Below are 15,821 nucleotides of genomic sequence, written 5' to 3'. Positions count from 1 at the left end.
TTTTTTAATTTTTATTTATTGTAAAATTTTTTTAAAATCAGAGGTTAATAATTATTAATAAATCTATATATTTAAATTAAAAAAAAAGTTTAAAAAAAGGAGATGAAGTGTGATTCGAACTGATGTGCCTTCCCCGTGTAAGATCCAAATATTTTATTAATTAAAATGCCTCCACAAGAAAAATCAAGGGGATTCAGGCCATGTGACCTGGCTGGTCATTCAACACTACCATGTCAACCTAGCCAAAAATTTAAAAAATCCTTTTTCAACACATTTCTCATGTTGCAAACATAGTGCAGAAGAGCATCATCTTACTGGAAAAACACATCTTCTTTCATGAATAAAGATTGTCCGTTTGGTGTATGAGTTATCGGTATCAAATTTGGTCTACGAGCTATCAAATCGTTGAAAGTTGGAATTATCAACTTTCAACTTTCCCATACTGCTCGTTCAGCAAAGCATAGTTCCTATCACCATCTAAGTTACCATTGTGAATTTAAGAAGTATGTCATTTAATATTCCAGATCATACATTTAACTGCTCTGGATACTGGGTATGACTCAGAATACCAGTGATGGATTTTTTTGTGACCAGTACCTAATATTATGTCTGTTAACAGTCCCAAATAAGTAAATGAGGCTTTGTTTAAGTAAGAAATAGTTCTTGCTGTTAATTTCTTTGTCAAAATTTCACTGACCAACACTTTTATCAAAATTATCTTCACTAAGTTCTTATACTAATTGAATCTTGTATGGATGGTATTTATGCTTTTTAATATTTTTTGCACTGACTTCCTTGATAAATTATTATTTTGTGCAGTCATCCTTGCCAGTTGTTGATTATTAACAGAGATTTCTGCTAATATTCCTTCTTCAATAACTTCATCTGTACAGGGTTGGCCAGGCTTTTCATCATTAAAATGCTACCAGTGCGTTGAAATTTTGTGATTTGTGTTTCCTGGAAATTGTATGATTAGGATGCCGTGCATCAAAGTCATTAGCTGTTCCATTGTGTGGTTTTATTTCTTCAAATAAAAATTCTATTTCTATTCTTTCTTAAGTTGAAAAAAACATTATTCATACCTGAAGCTTTTCTGTATATTATCAGGTTAAACTTTTTTAATTTAAATTAAATTTTTTTTTAATTTTGTTTCTTTTATCTTTTTTCCTTTTGTAAACTGTTTTACGTTTACTAATAAAAAAAACATAAAACTTCATCCAAAATTAACACTAATGCAACATCTTTTAATTCAACATCTGTTAGCTACTTCACAAAATTAACAATGAATATAAATTTTGAAAAATGTAACTTACCTTTGTTTAATTGTTGATCAGTTGTTGTCATTGCCAACTTATTAAATAAAAATTACTTTCTTAAAAGTTTCTTATGAACTAAAATTTGATTGTTAAAAATGAGTAAATTAATTATTATTTAATTATTTTTAAATTCAAGACTGTACGTTTAATTAAAATTAGCATTTGAAAATTTTTAATTCACTTTTTCAAATTTTAATTAAGATGTGAGATTGCCATTTGATTTGAGAAAAATTTGAGATTGCCATTTTGGTTTAAGTAATCAGAATTTAATTTTTTTGATACTGTTTTGCTTGTCTCGCAAAGACCTTTAAAACAATCTATCACATGACCATATTTCCTACTTAAAATTATCAAGCTACCCATGCCTATTGCCCCACCTGAAGGCCTAATACTCTAAATTTGTGCTTATTAAGTTAGCATCACTTATCGGAGAAAATTTCCAAAGAAAGTTTTGGGATACCTCAAATAACAAAAGAATTAAAGGGTAGCATATATAACTGTAGTTCTAGCTATCTGAAACACAATGTTGGCAGCCATACTGGATTGGGTGAAAGAATTTAGTTTTAATTGTATAATTTTTCTCGTCTTATTGAGTTCTTTAAAGTGATATATTAAATGACCACTGGTACCATTCAAAATGTTTGAGTTGTTCCTCCACCCACACTGCCCAAAAATTAATCGAGTGAAATACACATTCATTGAAGTAGCCCCTCAGTACAAGGAAGAATGCCGCAGATCACATTCAGTTATTTCAATTATAAAAAAAAGGTAGAGGGGAATGTAAATTACTCTTCAGCCACTGATATATATACAGCCCATTAAAATTCCTATATATATTTATTTATATTTTATTTTTTACCAAAAGCACATATATAATTTTTGCTATTGTCCTACTATATATTTATCATAGGAATATTTTCTCCTGCATGTTTTGCCACATCAATGTCAGGGAAAACATCAAACATCAGCATCAGCAGGGAATGAAAATTATCCACATCATGTTTCGTTAGCTTTACACACAAAATACACAATATCACATCATAGTTTTACATATTAAAGAATGAAATCTGTAAATAAAGTAATGAGACTATTTTTTTTTTTTGGCAGCCAATCTGGCAACACTATAAAGTTATTAGTCAACATATAATTATATGAACAGCTGATTTATATTAGGTATTAATATTTTTAGTCTATTGTTGTCATGTGAGATGTAAACAAACTTTTCGTGAAATAAGTTTTTGTTCTGGGTTACAAAAATGAGTGATACTAATTATGAGCAACGTTATACAATCAAGTTTTGTGTTAAACTCACTGAGAAGTGAGTTTAACGCAAATGAAAAAAAAATCCTTTTTTTCATTAAAAAAAATTATTTTTTAATGAAAGAAAGGATTTTTTTTAAACTGTTAAGTTTCTTACCAAAAAGTACCAGATATGTTTGTTCTTTCTTTTTTTTTACTGTTCATTCTTGGTTTCAATTTCAAGTATAAAAGCATGAGAATCCTCTGGAGATTTGTTGACCATAGGTTAAACATTATTGACATATATTGTAACATTTAATTAATTACTGGTAATTTTGTTACGCTGTTTAATCCATAACTGGTTAATTTTTATATGTTTCTGTAAATTATAAGTTTTATAAACTTGTTTTTAATATCATTAACTCTTTCTACGACTGTAAATTTTTTGCAGGTTTTTGAGCCATACAGTATTGAGAAGTAAGAGCTGTTTCACATAAGCTGCACATAAGGTAATTTTATTAAGCAGTTATATTAAAAAGAAAAATCAAGGAAAGCAGAGGTAGTTAAATCTTCCAGTATTTATTTAATAACTAATTCTGTTCAGATTCTATTTTTTATATACTACAATAAACAGCAAAGCATAAATTCATTACTTTAAAAACAAATACTTTTAACATAGTACTAAATGTAGTTTCGTTTACCCTTAATAGTGAATATTTGACTGTTTTAGTAACATTCATGATACTGTTATTCATTGATTTGCTGTTATAATCTCGATAAAAAAATGAGATAATGCAGCTAGATTAATATCGAATCAAATTTAAATACTCTGGAATTAGATTATATATTATCATCTATTATATATCTATGTAATCTATTATATATTATCCATCTTCACATTATATAGTTAAATGAATTATATCATATCAGTAAATGAATTTTTATAAAATTTTCTTCACTACATCAGTTAACAGTAAGTAGCTTCTTGCCAGGCTGCTATCTCCCTATTTCCCCTTAACACTGAATCTTGGGATTTTTCAAAAATGAATGGTGATAGAAAAATTGGGATGCAGATTTATTTTCAGGATTAAAAAACAGATTGTGTTAATCTGTGTAATTAAACAACAAACATCAAGTATCTATAGTTTAGTAAAAAACTCCAGATATTACAAAAATTATATGTTTTAAATGTACCATTGGCAAATTTAGCCTTTGACTGTGCCATAAAATATTAAATTATTTCTTCTGCTGTTGGCTTCTAGTATTTTATTCTATAACTGAACATTTTCCTTAGTTTATTGTTATCCTTTATCAAATCTTCAATAGTTTTGATTCCAATATGAATGAAATATTAAATTTAAATTCATTATATAATTTTAATGGCGTATCCATATATGTTGTAATGATAATTTTCAACTATTCAAACAGTACAATAATTTATCTTTATTAATTACTATAACTGTGATAATCCTGTCAGAAAATCTTTTATTTGAATTGTTTGATTTTAAACATACAAATTCTGTTCTTAATAAATATGATATAATTAATTTTATTCAGTAATATAAAAAATTACATCATCAGCTTAATTGTGTTGAACACTACCTAACCACTGTTGCCAGTAACGTGGTTAGTCTAAAAAAAAAAAAAAAAAAAAAAAAAAAAAAAAAACATAAGTACAAATAAAATAAAAATAAATCATAGAACAGTCCAGTCACACTGTTGCCACTTTAATTAATTGTGCAGATTTCTCTGCAGCATCTGCAAGCAAAATTAACAAGAAAAATCATATACTTTTAGTGCATCCTAAATTCACAGATACTTAATCTAAGTTTAAATTGCAAAGCAGATTAAAAAAAAAAATTATACACCATTTAACATTTATAGCAATTGTCTTCAAAAGTGTTCCTACACAAGAATTGTACGCACTCATTTAGATCAGATTGCTGTCTGAAAAATAAGAAAGTAGTAAATCAATTTTGAGATTTTTATTAGATACAGCATTATGAGAAAGATGGGCTCATTCAATTCATAGGTATATATTCATTAATATTTATGAAATCCATTTTATGAAATTTATAATGACTACAGAAGATTTAGTCATTAATTATAAGGCAAGAATTTTGACTAGTGAAATAGCGTGATGAAAGTTACGAAATTGTGCTATGCCCACTATATTTAAGAAGTAGCTATCATATTTATTCCAGTCTTTTCCACAAAAAGGAAAACAACCTGTAAAGATGAAAAGAAATTGTAGCAGTTAAAGATGAAAAGAAAATTATTTAAAAAAAAAAAGAATAAATTAAAACTGTGAACATTTTAAATAAGTTATTTCAGTATTACTAATCATGCTGTTCTAAGTGAGGACAATCAGATTACTTTCAGTAAAATCTTACTTAATCTTGAAGAACACCTTTTGCTGTTCAGCTGGATGACCTAAGATCAAAATTCCGGTCAATTACCGGAAGATTAAAAGTTAATATAAGGGAAGGTGTAGGTTCTTCCATTCGTTCTGTCGTTTCTTTATTCGTTTCACCTTTAACCTGTGGCTATGCTCCTGATTTGAAAGGCAAGTCCTACATCAATTTGGTCAAAACTGAACTACAAGCATTTGAGAGAACTACAGACCACTGCAGGGTTGATATTGTGCTTAAATTTAGGTAGTAATAATTTTTGTATAAAGAGTGAGAATAATAAGCTTAAGAATGAGAATCTGTAAAATAGGTATCCCTAAATCATGTCCTTCAAATCGTATTAATTATCCCTACTGAATCTGTAAAAACACTCTTCAATAACTAATAATTTTCACTGACATATTTAATTAAAATATTACTGCATTTGTTTATATAGATCATGGAGTTGACAATTGTGTAAGGCAATTCCAGAACAATATTAGAATATTTTCCCTACCTCCTAATTTTCTACATCACACTTCCTAATATTTAGTAAAGTGAGATACCAGCAAAAATTATAATTTAGAGATTAAATAATATTTACTGTTTTAAATATTTGCATAATTTTAACTTCCACATAAAATTACAACATTTAATGCAGTTAAACTGAAGAATTTCAAATTCTTTTTAGAGGATTTTAAACTTTTAACTATTAAAAAATTAAATAATAAAAATCCGATCTCAGTGGCTGAGTAGGTAGATCTCGGCATTTCGTGCGGAGGTTCCGGGTTCAAATTTTGTTTAGACATGATATCTTTTCAAAAGCTACCAATTTCAACCATGCTAATGACTATAGCTGTTGATGTCCGTTGTTTCATAAAAAAAAAAGTAATAATAATAAATAAATAAAAAAGAAAGAAAAATGTACACTAATGTTAATAAAATAACAAAAAATAAAATGAGATTCATAATGAAATTGAGAAAAATAAATCCCTAATTAACAATAAATTTCCTCATTTAAATTAAGCATATTCCTCTTTTAATACGTTTACAGATGTGATGTTTTATATTTATATCCCTAGAAGTGATATTGGACATTTTCAAAAGTATATAATACAGTGCCGGCCTCCGTGGTGCGAGTAGTAGCGCCTCAGACTTTTATCCGAAAGTCCTGGGTTCGAATCCCGGTCAAGCATGGCATTTCACACGCTACAAAAAATTGTCATTCATCTCATCCTCTGAAGCAATACCTAACGGTGGTCCCGGAGGTTAAAAAAAGTAAATACAGTGAAATTTGCGCTTCCCATATTCGCGATTTCGTTATTCGCGGTGCACTATTTTGCGATGTCTTTTCTATATTTGCGGCTAAAATTTTCCGTATTCGCGTACATTACACTATGTAGTGACATTAAAAATTAAAAATAATAAACGATTTAATGGTGCAGGTAGAGTATGTTTAAAGGCATTAAACTATTCGATGATCTTATCCAGTTTTTTATAGATGCTGATCTATCTTTCAATAGAGCCTTAATCTTTAAGTGCAAAATTGAAGATGCCATGTAAGAATACTCAGAATTTCACACGGATTTAAAAACAAGAGCGAGACAAGGAAAAATTACAAAATATTTGTAAATGCAACCCAAAATACCGTAGGTTAGTTTTGTAAATTTCCTTTACTGTAATTTTAGTTTTAGTTTACGTAGTACTGTAATGCTGTTTTCTTGACTTTTTAAGGCGGTTACCGAGTACGATTTATTTATTTATTTAACATGTAATACCGTTTTCTAATACAGTACATACTGTAGTGAGTTTTAAATCAAACAGTTCGGTAAGTGTTTACCAATAAAATAGGAAATATTCTGTATTTCGTTAAATATTTTTTGTGTAGGGTACCTATGTGCTGTACTAAATCAGTGCTTATAATTAATGTTGCCGTTTGTATTTCATCTATATCATCACCCTAAGTAAGTACGATTTTTTTTTTCAACAGAAATACACTAAAACTTATCACTTTTATCTATTACAAACTAATATAAATTTCTTACAATGCATTTATTGCTGAAAAACAGATTATTCTGAAATAAATTGTGAATATCTTGTGAGAGTCAAAATAAAATCATAGGGTAAATACTAAAGTTATTAATTAGTGTTTAAACACCAAGCAACATTATCTGCTATTGGTATGTTACTGTATAAACATTCTGGATGATACTTTCATAGGTTCTAACTAAATCAGGTTGTTACCATCTAGGTTTGTGAGACTGTACAAGTCTACACTTCATTTACATTCATACATGTCATCCTCATTCATCTTTTGATGTAGTAATACCTTGCGGTGGTTCCAGAGGCTAAACAGATAAAGAAAGAAAGTTTTGTGAGTTAGCATCTTCCACAGATTTTGATATTTACACTAATTTCTAGTGTGCTCATTGAAGAGCCACTTAAAAATTGTTGTTTCGGCTTCAATCAAATTTATTCACCGCAGCTCATACATAGGCACTATGTCGATAAATCAAAAAGACTTCTTTCTCAGCCAGTCCATCAGGTGTCTTCTAGTTCAGCGGGTGACTGAATTTTGCAGATTGAGATGCTGTTGTGGCATACTTGATGCATCTACGCACTAGAGTGTAGTAGTAGTTTTTGGGCTTAAAGTGGCAGGCACGGCGTCTTCTCTCTTCCGCGAGTAGGCTTTTAGCTTAGTTCCTGAGGGCAATGTGGTAGCGTTAGGTGACAGCTGTCTTCTTCGGAAGGCAGAACTCAATACTATCTCTCGTGGTGGATTACTGATGTAGATGTCCCTATCTGCATTGGTGGTATCTCATGTGGCCGGGCTGAACACTGTGGAATGTGATCAGTTTGAGGGCAAGAAGATGTCCTCCATTAAAGCCATTGCTGGCAAGGAACGGAAGGGGTGGTGTAGCGACCTGACACGCTACGAGGCGGGATCTTTTCCCCTCGGGGGGGAATTGAGATGTCTTCTAGTTCAGCTCTTCTGCTTTATTATGGGGTGAGAAAGTAAGCAAAGTATTAATCCCATAAAATTTCACAATCAAACAGTAGTAGACCTTTTATTATTAACAAGAGGCTATTATTAACAATATTAGGAATGCTTCAGAAATTTCCATAGGTGCACATATAGATCATCTTTTACAGATTTTGGGGACTCTCCTTCTTATGGATTAATTGGCTTCCTCAACTATACCAAAGCACAATATGTGATTTGTGGCTTTACTACAAAAAAAGGAAAGGTATTAATTCCAGTTTAAGGCATTCTAGATTATTGATTTCTATCTTGCTTTTACTTTCCAAGAAAATTATGGTGATTGGTAAAATTTAAGTGTGGGGATTTTTGCAAATCTCAATGTTTCATAATCCTGCAACTGAAAAAACATAAGAAATCAATGAAAACTCCAGAAGGATGAGTGTATGTATGATGGTTTGTATTTTGATAAATATATCCAGGTTGCCTAAACAATAAATCTTGATGTTTGCTCAAATATTTCTACATATGGCATTAATACCATTAAATTTTTAACTTAAATGAGAAAAACGATTGGATATTTACTATTATTTTAAAATTTTTACTTTTTGGGGGCATCATAGGAATTTGAAATTGAGTATTTACAGGTGATATTTCAGGTATTTACAGTTGTGAAATTTTAAGTCAGTTGAACTTAGAGATGAGGATATAATTATCTTAATTGTTTTACAGTTTTTGTTGTGTATTTCCAAAATAGATTACTAAAAACTCATGAAACTTAGAAAAAAATATTCATCCACATAAGTTCTTATTATGTTAAATTTTGGCTCCAATCTGGCAGTACTAAAGTAATTGTTTTTTAGATTTGCTTAATATTTCAAAACCAGCTTTATCATTAAACACCAATTTAGGCCAAAGTATTGTATTTAGATGTTTTGTATGTCCCTATACACAAGTAGATAAGACCATATTTAATTTCACACTTTATTCATTCTCTTCAAATGGCATTAAATAGATCTTACATGAAACCATTTGACTGAAGCTTCACAATTGTAAAAAAAAAAAACAAATGTGTTTAAGGTCAATGATTTCCCTAGATAACAGTTGCATTCTTTTTAATAATAATGACAAAAAAACTTAATTCACTTTCATTTTGTCGTTCTTGAGTTATTAATAATCATATTTATGTTTTTTGCAAAAAAAAATTTTTTTTTATATTATGAAGTATAATGCAGAAACAAAATTAAATGAAGTAATCTTTGTTATATTCATCACCTTGTATCAGCTAATAAAATATCTCCAGAACCATAGGAAGCACTCTGTAGAAATCAATTTCTAAAGTCGTTTACTAAATTTGTTACCTAAAATCATTTTTATTTTATATTTTATAATTATCCCCCAACAGATTATAATTTTGTCATTTTTAAACAATGTTCCACTGTGTCCTCACACAGTAAATAGAACCAAATAGTAATTATTTTAAATTATTACATTTTCAATTTTTACTTTCTTGTACGAAGAAAAATTTCGGTTTTCAGATTACACCAGAAATATCCATTTTGACCATCCCTGAATCCATTTTGACTAGTTTCGGCGTGACGTCTGTATGTATGTATGTATGTAAATATCTCACATAACTTAAAAATGATTAGTCATAGTATGTTGAAATTTTGGATTTAAGACTGTTGTAACATCTAGTTGTACACCTCCCCTTTTGATTGCAATTGACTGAACTAAAAGTATCCAAAAAAGTTCAAAATCGAAAACAATTTGGATTTTGGACTTTTTCTTAACTGCAGTAATAAGTCTCCAATGAGAGCTTTTCAATGATATATAGTAAGTGGTATTTTTTTCATTGGTTACAGAATTGTAGTCAAATGAAATTTTAATTAATAAAATATTTGGATCTATAAGGGGAAGGCACATCGATTTGAATCAGACTTCATCTCCTTTTGTATTTTTTAACTTTTAAAAAACAGTTTTATTAAATTAAATATAAAGATTTATTAATAATTATTAACCAGTGATTGTAAAAAAAAATTACAGTAAATAATTATTCAATAATAACAATAAAAAAAAGTATGAAAAAAATTAGAAGTTATTAGTGAAATAAAATATTATGTACTTTTAAAAATGTGTATATGTAATTTAATAGGCATAATTATATATGTGTATATGTAATAGATTTGGTGAAACATCTGATTATTTAATATTAATTGAAGATTATAATTTACAATCGTATTATTTTTGGATTTTCTAGTTTAATTTCTGTTTAATTTTGTTTAATTATTCTGAAATTAATGTTTAATTTTATCTATATTAAAGTTAACTACAGAGTGACTGAAAAATAAACCTCACAAGAACTACATGTACACTGAGGCATACATTCTTGATCTTTAATAAATTGCAAAAAATTCTTTTCTTTTAGTTCATTACTATTCTGATATTGTTGGACAATATTCTCCGTAAGTCGGAGTTGATCATCATTTCGTTTATTCGTTTTTTGTTGCCAATCATTTAATCACTCTTTGGTTTGATATAATTCTTCTGATCTTAATTTGTATACATGTTCTCTAATTTTCTTTCTCTTTATATTTATCATTCTCTCTTAATCTTTTTATTCTTTCTTTGGTTTTAACATTTTCTTCCTCTTTATATTTATCATTTTCTCTTAATTATTTTGTTCTTCCCTTGTTCTTAACATCTTTTTCCTCTTCAAATTCATCTTCTTGTCGTTTTTCTGAGTTATAATCCTTCATGTAAGGTATGTTTTTATTATACGATTGTTTCTTTTTCATTTTTGATTATTCACCAAATAATCCAATAATAAAAACTCAATATTTTACACAGTAAGGTCGAAATTAGCATTTATAACCAGTAGACAGGAGTTCACTAAATGGAATAGTTTTATTATTATTAACTTTTATTTATGACACACCAGAAATCTGAAATTTTTGTTAATCAGCAACTTACAAAGATACAAATAATACTGATCTAGTAGTATGAGCAATAAAGGGACTTTTACTCTGTCATAATATTTCATGTAAGATTGTTGAATTAAAAATTGTATAAATATTTGATGTTAATAAAAACTAATATTTCAGCAATGGTGTGAAATATTCTTATTAAAGAATAGAAGGATCGCATCTCACTTTCAAATGAAATAAGTTTGAATGAAGTGAAGCAAAAAATGTATATATGTAATTTAATAAGCATACAAGAAAGTCATGTGGTGTCTCATCAGATTTTATTTTTTAATTATTATAAATAATTTTTAAGATTAGTGAAGTAAAATTTGCATATTTTATTTATTTATTTTATTGTTTCTTCTAGAAATGTTTTGAGTCATCAAAATAAAATAAAAAGTTTCTGTGATGAAAAACAATACTTCATGCAACTAGAACTTAATGAAATTTTCACTTAATGAAAATGGATCTTCAGAATTCCATTCTTCAGGCTATTCAACAGATACCTGGTAATACAAAAGCAGAAAAACTTAAATTCATTTGTCAAAAAGCAGATGAAATAGCTGTTAAAAGCAAAGGTTGGGAATCAATTCCTGATGCTCTTAACCTTCTTGTTACTGCAGAAGTTGCAAAGAAATTGAGAAAAACTGAACTTATAATTAAAGCATTGAACTCTGAGGATAGTTTTGTCATTCAACGGTTATTGTTCATTAGTGATTTATTTGAAGATGAATTCAGCCCTCTTTTACAGTTTGACTTCTTCTATCAAGCAATATTATCAAATGCACCTCTCAAGATTCGCACAAAAGTCATAAAAAAAGTTGCAGCAGATCTAACTGGTAAAAACACTAAACTTGGACAAGAATTTTTTTTGGGAGTCACTAGAACTTATGGTGTAAAGTCTGCTTTACCACTTTTAATAGCATGCAGTGAAGAATTTATGTATGAACAAATTATTAAGCACAGAATAATTTTATCTAGAGATTTTGTTACGAAGTTGTATACTAATCACCCATATGTTGTGTTAGAATATTTAAAGTTGAGCAAATGTGAAAAAAATAGCAGGTCTCGGAAATTACATGATGTCAGAATACAAGACTATGCAGCTTTCCTTCCATTGCTTATCAAAAATCATTTTAGTGAATTTCTGAACTTTTGTGAAACAGAACATTTTCATGAAAGACTTGATTTTTATAAGGATGACTTAAGACTTAGTAAAAAGAAAACAAAACTGTTTCTTAGGAAAGGAACTAGAGAGTTAAAACTTAAACCAGATGTATATCTGGATATTTTGGATCTAGAAACAGTTACAATACAATTAAAATCAGAAGATTTTGAAGTAATTATTCGTGGAATATTTCCTAAAGAAATACAAGACTTTAATGTTAATAAAATTCTAAATCTGCTCGAGTATTATCCGACTGAATCAAAAGTACATTTAATTAGATCAATTTTCAGTGAGATTTATGGGGATGACCTATACAATCATCCTGATAAAATAACAGACAAATTTCTGTTTTTACTTCCAACTGATGACCGCATTAAGCAAGCTCGATTAAAACTTGCAGAGGATTGTTGCCAATTTTCTGATTGTGAGAATTCATGGAAATGTTATTTGTCTGTTGAAGAGGTCATTCCTGAAATAAAAATTCAGATTTCGAAGTGTTCTGGTGAATGGGAACGTGCTAATTTACTTGAAGAAATGATTTTTGTTTGTAAGGTAAATAATGACAATGCAGCACTATTAGACGTACTTGAGTACTTTGTTCAGAGACATAAGAATGAATCGAAACAATTCTTTTGCCAAGTTTTGCAAAAACTTTCTGAATTATATGATCTGGTTAAGTTGGGTGAAACTCACTGGAAAGTGTTAAATGACTTTATCAAGAGATTAGAAGTTAAGTCATATTTTTCATGCATTTCAATCATTATAGAAGATTCTATACATTATTCTATTGACCATAATTTACCAGTTGAAGAGAACATAACACTTTACATAAAGTGTTATTTTGCAAAGCAACTTCATGGTTGGACTATATTAAAATCATATCCTAATCATGAAAGATTATGCTTGGAGAAATTCTTAGATATGCTAAGAATCTTGTATCCTGATGATAATAAGATATGGAATAAACATAAGGAAAATGCTTTAGAACAGTTGATTTCTAGTATTTGTGATTTTAATTATAGAAATAAAAAAAATAATAGTGTAAGTCAAATTGATATAAAGGATAATCCGTGGCTAATGAGGAATATTGAATCAGTTTTGAAGAGTGAAAATCAAGCAGTCACTCTAAAGAATACACTGAGAAAACTTGATTTTGTGTTGTACAATTTCTTGGTCATAAATAATGATTGTACAAATATTATTGTCTATGATGCAGAAATTATAATGATCCTGAAGAAAGACTATATGAGGATATTAAAAAATTGGCAAAGATATTTGGAAGATGTCATTTGTCATATATATAATCGAGGAACAAAGAATTTTATTAAAGCTGTTCGTTGGTATAAAGATATTCCAATTAATTTTGTAGAACATTCATTAAAATTGTTTCATAAAAATAAAACATATAAAACTTTAATTGTTCTTGGGTATCTTTTAGAAGGACCATTATTTGAAAAAGTAGTTGATCCTCTGCTACCAGAGAAACCAATTATAGATACTGATAAAGATGACAGTAGAGAAGAGTATGAAATAGTGTGTGATAGTTTGAAAGGAAGCAAGAAATGCAATCCTCCTGTTTCATTTAATATTTTTAAGAACCTTTGTTCTGGTGATTACTTCCCAGAAGTAGTAAAGGTTATGGATTCTGTCGCAAGAAAATCTTCTGTAAATAAAGTAATAAATTTTGCAGAATATTTAATGGAACAGCGTGTCTCAGTAAAAAAGCATGGATTTCGACTAGTTTGTTTACTGATACCATTAGATCAAAAATGTTCTTTTCTTTTGCACTCCTGGAATTCTGAGAGACATAGATCAATACGAAGAACTTTGTTACCAATAATAAAACAAATTTTTATTGAAACTCCTAATGAACAAACATGGAATCTGATGCAGGCTTGTTTTCAGGATGAGACTGTGGATGAAGAAGATGCTCTCAATAATTTAACAATTTTGATGGGTGTTTGTGATGAATATGTTGTTCCTTATATAAAACAAGCAATCACTAAATTTGAACATCTTGAAGATCCACCCAGTTATCCAAAGTCAAAAGAGTTAATAAAGAGGATTTTATCTAACATAGATAGCACATTTGATGAAATTTTACCAGAAGAGTTTCAGCTGGATTTGTTGAAAAAACACTTCTTTGAAGCAGGTTTAGCCTCAGGTATTACTGAACTGAAATCAGACTTTATTTTTCATGTGTATTTAAAAAACAAGAGTCTAGCACACAGATTATCCTTCTTCACTGAATATCTTGTTCATTTTGTCAAATCTAATTTCAACAAGACTGATCCTAAAAATTTAATGTCTTATCCTGCAAGGAAACTAATGCATAATTTAATTATAGATTATACAATCCAAGTAGCTAAAGGTTACAACTATCCACAATTAACAAAAATTTTAAAGGAAAGTTTTGATCAAGTCATGCAGCCTGTTGATGATCCAATGGGTTTCTTATCTCTAATCTGGATTGAAAGATTTGAAGAAGCAGAAAATTTGACTCATTTTGGAAAAATTGTTGGAGAGACTCTCGATTCATTAATTGCAATATTTGATGAAGAATTAACTCTAATGATTGCAGTTTCCCTTTATGATACACTGTGTTTACTATTAAGCTATAACAGGAAGAAGGAAGATGTTTGTGTACAATTTTTAGAAGGAATTATGGAAGTTAAAACTGTTCACTCATATTTAATTGCAACAGAATTATTCTTCAAAAACAAATATTTTATTTCTTACAGTAAACAATGTGCAATTTTTGAAAAATTAAGTGATTTCAGTAGTCCAGTGGTGAAAACTGCCATTAATAGATATGGACTATAATTGAAAAATTTCATCTATTGAATCCTGGTGTGTTTCATATTATAAAACCTATTACCAAGTTCTATCAAACACCCATTTATGTATGTTTTTTATTTAAGGAAAGGCTTTTAAACCCTAGAGTTTTTTTACAGTAAAATGTTAAAACATATTTTTGACCTGATTGTGCTTTCTTTTCCTGATTTCAAGTTCCATCCCCTTCCAAGCGTATTCTAATTGTAAATTTGTAGGCCTGCTGTTTTCCTTATCCTCATTACATGTTTTTTACCAAATACTTCCATTTGTTTGAACTATATTCAAACAAAAAAAGAAGATTTAATATATTATATGCACACATCTCTTATGATTTATCAAATGTATAAAACATTTTTAAATATCTATTATTATTATTATTATTATTATTATGAAATCCAAGAAGGAGGATTTAAATGAAAAAAAAAAACATAGAAAGAAATTTATTTTTCTTAAAATAGTCTTTTTGCAGTATTAAATTTATTTTTTTTTATGTGAACATTTGGTCAACTCAATATTGATTTGACTTATCTTCTGCTTCAATCAGTTACTATATATAGCCCAGAAACACCCATAGAATAGGTACTCTTTCCAATAATTTTAAGATAGTAGCTAGATCCTTTCACTTAACAACCTAAATTGGAAAAGAAAATAAAAATCTTAGGAATACTGAATGGATTGCTACAATTACTGATAAAAATTACTTTGAAATAAATAAGAATGAAATTCAGAGACGAAATTGAAAAAAGTAAGAAATAACTGTAAGTTAAATATTAAGAGAACATTGTGTAATAGAAGATGAAAATTTATGTTTGAAATTCAAAAACTCAAACCAGACACACGTGAAAAGAAGTCCTTCCTTTAATATCAAACAATGGATTGGACAAATTTAAAAACATTGTATGGGGAATTGCATTTTTTTGGTAATAT

At 28.6% G+C, this 15,821-nt stretch overlaps 1 protein-coding gene across 7 annotated transcripts in view; it reads left to right on the top strand.

Annotated features, from left to right (window-relative positions):
* Positions 1 to 15,042, top strand: part of LOC142324946 (uncharacterized) — a 113,201-nt gene extending 98,159 nt beyond the window's left edge. For 3 of the 7 annotated variants that reach the window (XM_075366195.1, XM_075366187.1, XM_075366140.1), the window contains 3 exons: positions 3,007 to 3,064; positions 9,464 to 9,537; positions 11,259 to 15,042. In XM_075366195.1, coding sequence (XP_075222310.1) covers positions 11,349 to 14,882 — 3,534 coding nt within the window. In that variant the 5' untranslated portion in view covers positions 3,007 to 3,064; positions 9,464 to 9,537; positions 11,259 to 11,348 and the 3' untranslated portion in view covers positions 14,883 to 15,042. Of the gene's footprint in view, positions 1 to 3,006; positions 3,115 to 9,463; positions 9,542 to 11,258 lie in introns of all 7 variants that reach the window. The other 4 variants (XM_075366159.1, XM_075366149.1, XM_075366179.1 and 1 more) reach the window with 4 other exon arrangements.
* Positions 15,043 to 15,821: the final 779 nt, after the last annotated feature.

This window comes from Lycorma delicatula, chromosome 1, assembly GCF_047948215.1.
Source record: "Lycorma delicatula isolate Av1 chromosome 1, ASM4794821v1, whole genome shotgun sequence".
Classification (NCBI taxonomy): domain Eukaryota; kingdom Metazoa; phylum Arthropoda; class Insecta; order Hemiptera; family Fulgoridae; genus Lycorma; species Lycorma delicatula.
This window is presented reverse-complemented; position numbering and strand designations above follow the sequence as displayed.